This window comes from Diabrotica virgifera, chromosome 5 (genome assembly GCF_917563875.1).
Source record: "Diabrotica virgifera virgifera chromosome 5, PGI_DIABVI_V3a".
Lineage (NCBI taxonomy): Eukaryota > Metazoa > Arthropoda > Insecta > Coleoptera > Chrysomelidae > Diabrotica > Diabrotica virgifera.
Genome location: NC_065447.1, coordinates 105,247,223 through 105,249,537, shown reverse-complemented (window position 1 = coordinate 105,249,537; position 2,315 = coordinate 105,247,223). Strand labels below are relative to the sequence as shown.

The window sequence follows — 2,315 nt, the reverse complement described above, 5'->3', positions numbered from 1 at the left end:
ACCATTCGATAAATTTTTGAAAAAGATGGAAGACCTATTTTTTAGTTTTTTGCTCTGACGTTCATTTCGCGAAATATTCGCTTTTTTTTGTGAAACTTTTTGACTCACCCATTTCCTTACGCCCCGCTCAAATCGTTAGATTTTTGAAATGTAATTTTTTTGCATGTACTTAACTTGCCTTATCTTAATCTGATAATTTCGAGTAGTTTTAAGGATAGATTTTTTCGGGCCCCCCTTAACGAACTCCCCTGTGTTAAGAGCCAATATATGGTAGAAGTACATCTGCAGGGTACCAGGTTTCTCCCCATATGATAATCTGACGCGCTCGAGTAACTGGCTAACTAACTTTAGACGGCTTTCGAAAATAATTTAAAAAGTAAATATTTTATGTAAACAATTTTATATATAACATACTGTTACGCCACTGGTGATAATAAACACGTGACGCTCTGTAAGAAAACTTCGAAATAACGGAAACTTACGAGTAGAAAATTGCGAAATTGTGACCATTGGAAAATTGGAACACTTAGCAGTGAATGTGAGTGAAATACGAAACCAAAAACAAGATTTAGTAAGTCAAAATCGTTGATAATAAAAATAGAAATAAACCTTGCCGTGTGAAACTTGCACACGGAAGAGATATTTTGACATCCGCACTCTTGAGGTGTGTCAAATGTCTTACGCCTGATGTGCATAGAGCAAACAAACTGAACGGTAACCACAGAACACATTATCATGTAGTTACATATAATTACGCCGATAGAGTAGGCAACACATAATACTTACAAAACAAGAGTGAAGTACGCCGATAGCGTATGCAACACAAACTCAGCAATAGTAAAATATTGAATAAAACATTATCAAATAAATATGAGTTTTCAAAAAGAACAAATAATAGAAATTAAAGAATACACAAAGGAACTGATCGCCGCAAATGGAGAGGAAATGATGAAAGAAACAAGAGATCTAATCAGAGAAGTGAAAGAAATGAATCAGATGTATAAGGATGAAATAAAAAGACTAATAGAAGAAAATTTGCAGATGAAAAACGAAATAAAGAAAATACGAGCTAAAATGAACTACATAGAGGAAGTAGAAAATAGAATAGAAACGAATGATAGGGAAAACAGGAAAAACAATATAATCATAAGCGGATTGGATATACCAAATATTAACGAAAAAGAAATAGAAGACCATGTCAAAAACTTCGTCGATAAGGAATTAAAAGTTGCAATAAATAATGCAAAAGTAAGAAAAATCAAGAACAAAACATACTTGGTCAAAGTAGATAACTTTTCAAAAAAATTGGAAATAATGAAAAATAAAACACTACTAATGAAAGGAGAATACAAACAGGTTTATATAAATAATGATCTGACTCTAAAAGAAAGAGCAATCCAAAATAAACTCAAAATAATTGCAAAAAAAAAGAGAAGAAAACAAGAAAGTAAAAATAGGATATCAAAAATTAATAATCAATGGAGAGAAATGGATATGGAGTACAAAAAATAATGAATTGATACAACAACAAAGAAGCAATAACACGCAAACAAAAAACTCGCTACAATAACCACATGGAAAAGAGATGGCAAAACATCAACGGAAACGACGAGGCAAAGAACAGGAAATGAAAATGGTAAGAGTAATAAACAAACAATTTGGAGACTAGCAGCGTGGAAGGTGAGAGGAATAAATGGAAAAGAGGCAGAATTAAGCTATGAGTTTGATATAAATAGAATAGAAATACTAGGAATAACAGAAATCAAAAAGAAAGGCAATGGAGAAATGTATTTGGAAGGTGGACGTATTCTCATATACAGCGGTGTACGAAACGAAAAAAGAGCAGCAGCGGGAGTGGGATGTGTAATACATAAAGACAGAATAAAGCACATACAAACATGGGAAAGTTGGACAAAAAGAATACTTACAGTATAGATGAAGGATGAATGAGAAGAAAACCTAATCATAATCACAGTGTATGGCCGAGATGAAAATGAGAAAAAGGAAATAAAGGACAAATTCTACGAAGACCTCAACATATCCGTAGAAAACAATAAGGGAAATATATTTATTATTGGAGATTTTAATGGTAGAGTAGGAACAAAGGATATATCGACATCTGATGTAATTGGAAAATATGGTGAGGAGGTGAGAAATAACAATGGAAGAAGATTAATAGAATTTTGTGAATTAAATAGCCTAATAGTAACAAACACACACTATGAGCATAAAAATATTCATAAATTTACAAGACAAGGACAAAGAGAAACGGAAAAATCAATAATCGACTACATACTGATAGAACGCAATAATAG

General features: G+C 32.2%; 1 protein-coding gene across 1 annotated transcript; it reads left to right on the top strand.

Annotated features, from left to right (window-relative positions):
* Window positions 1-870: 870 nt before the first annotated feature.
* On the top strand, window positions 871-1,512 carry LOC126885426 (uncharacterized). The gene has a single exon (XM_050651996.1). The coding sequence runs from the start codon at window positions 871-873 to the stop codon at window positions 1,510-1,512; it is 642 nt and encodes a 213-aa protein (XP_050507953.1).
* Window positions 1,513-2,315: the final 803 nt, after the last annotated feature.

Bases quoted from the DNA above. Each gene is read 5' to 3' on its own strand.
- LOC126885426 (XM_050651996.1), top strand. From the start codon at position 871: ATGAGTTTTCAAAAAGAACAAATAATAGAAATTAAAGAATACACAAAG.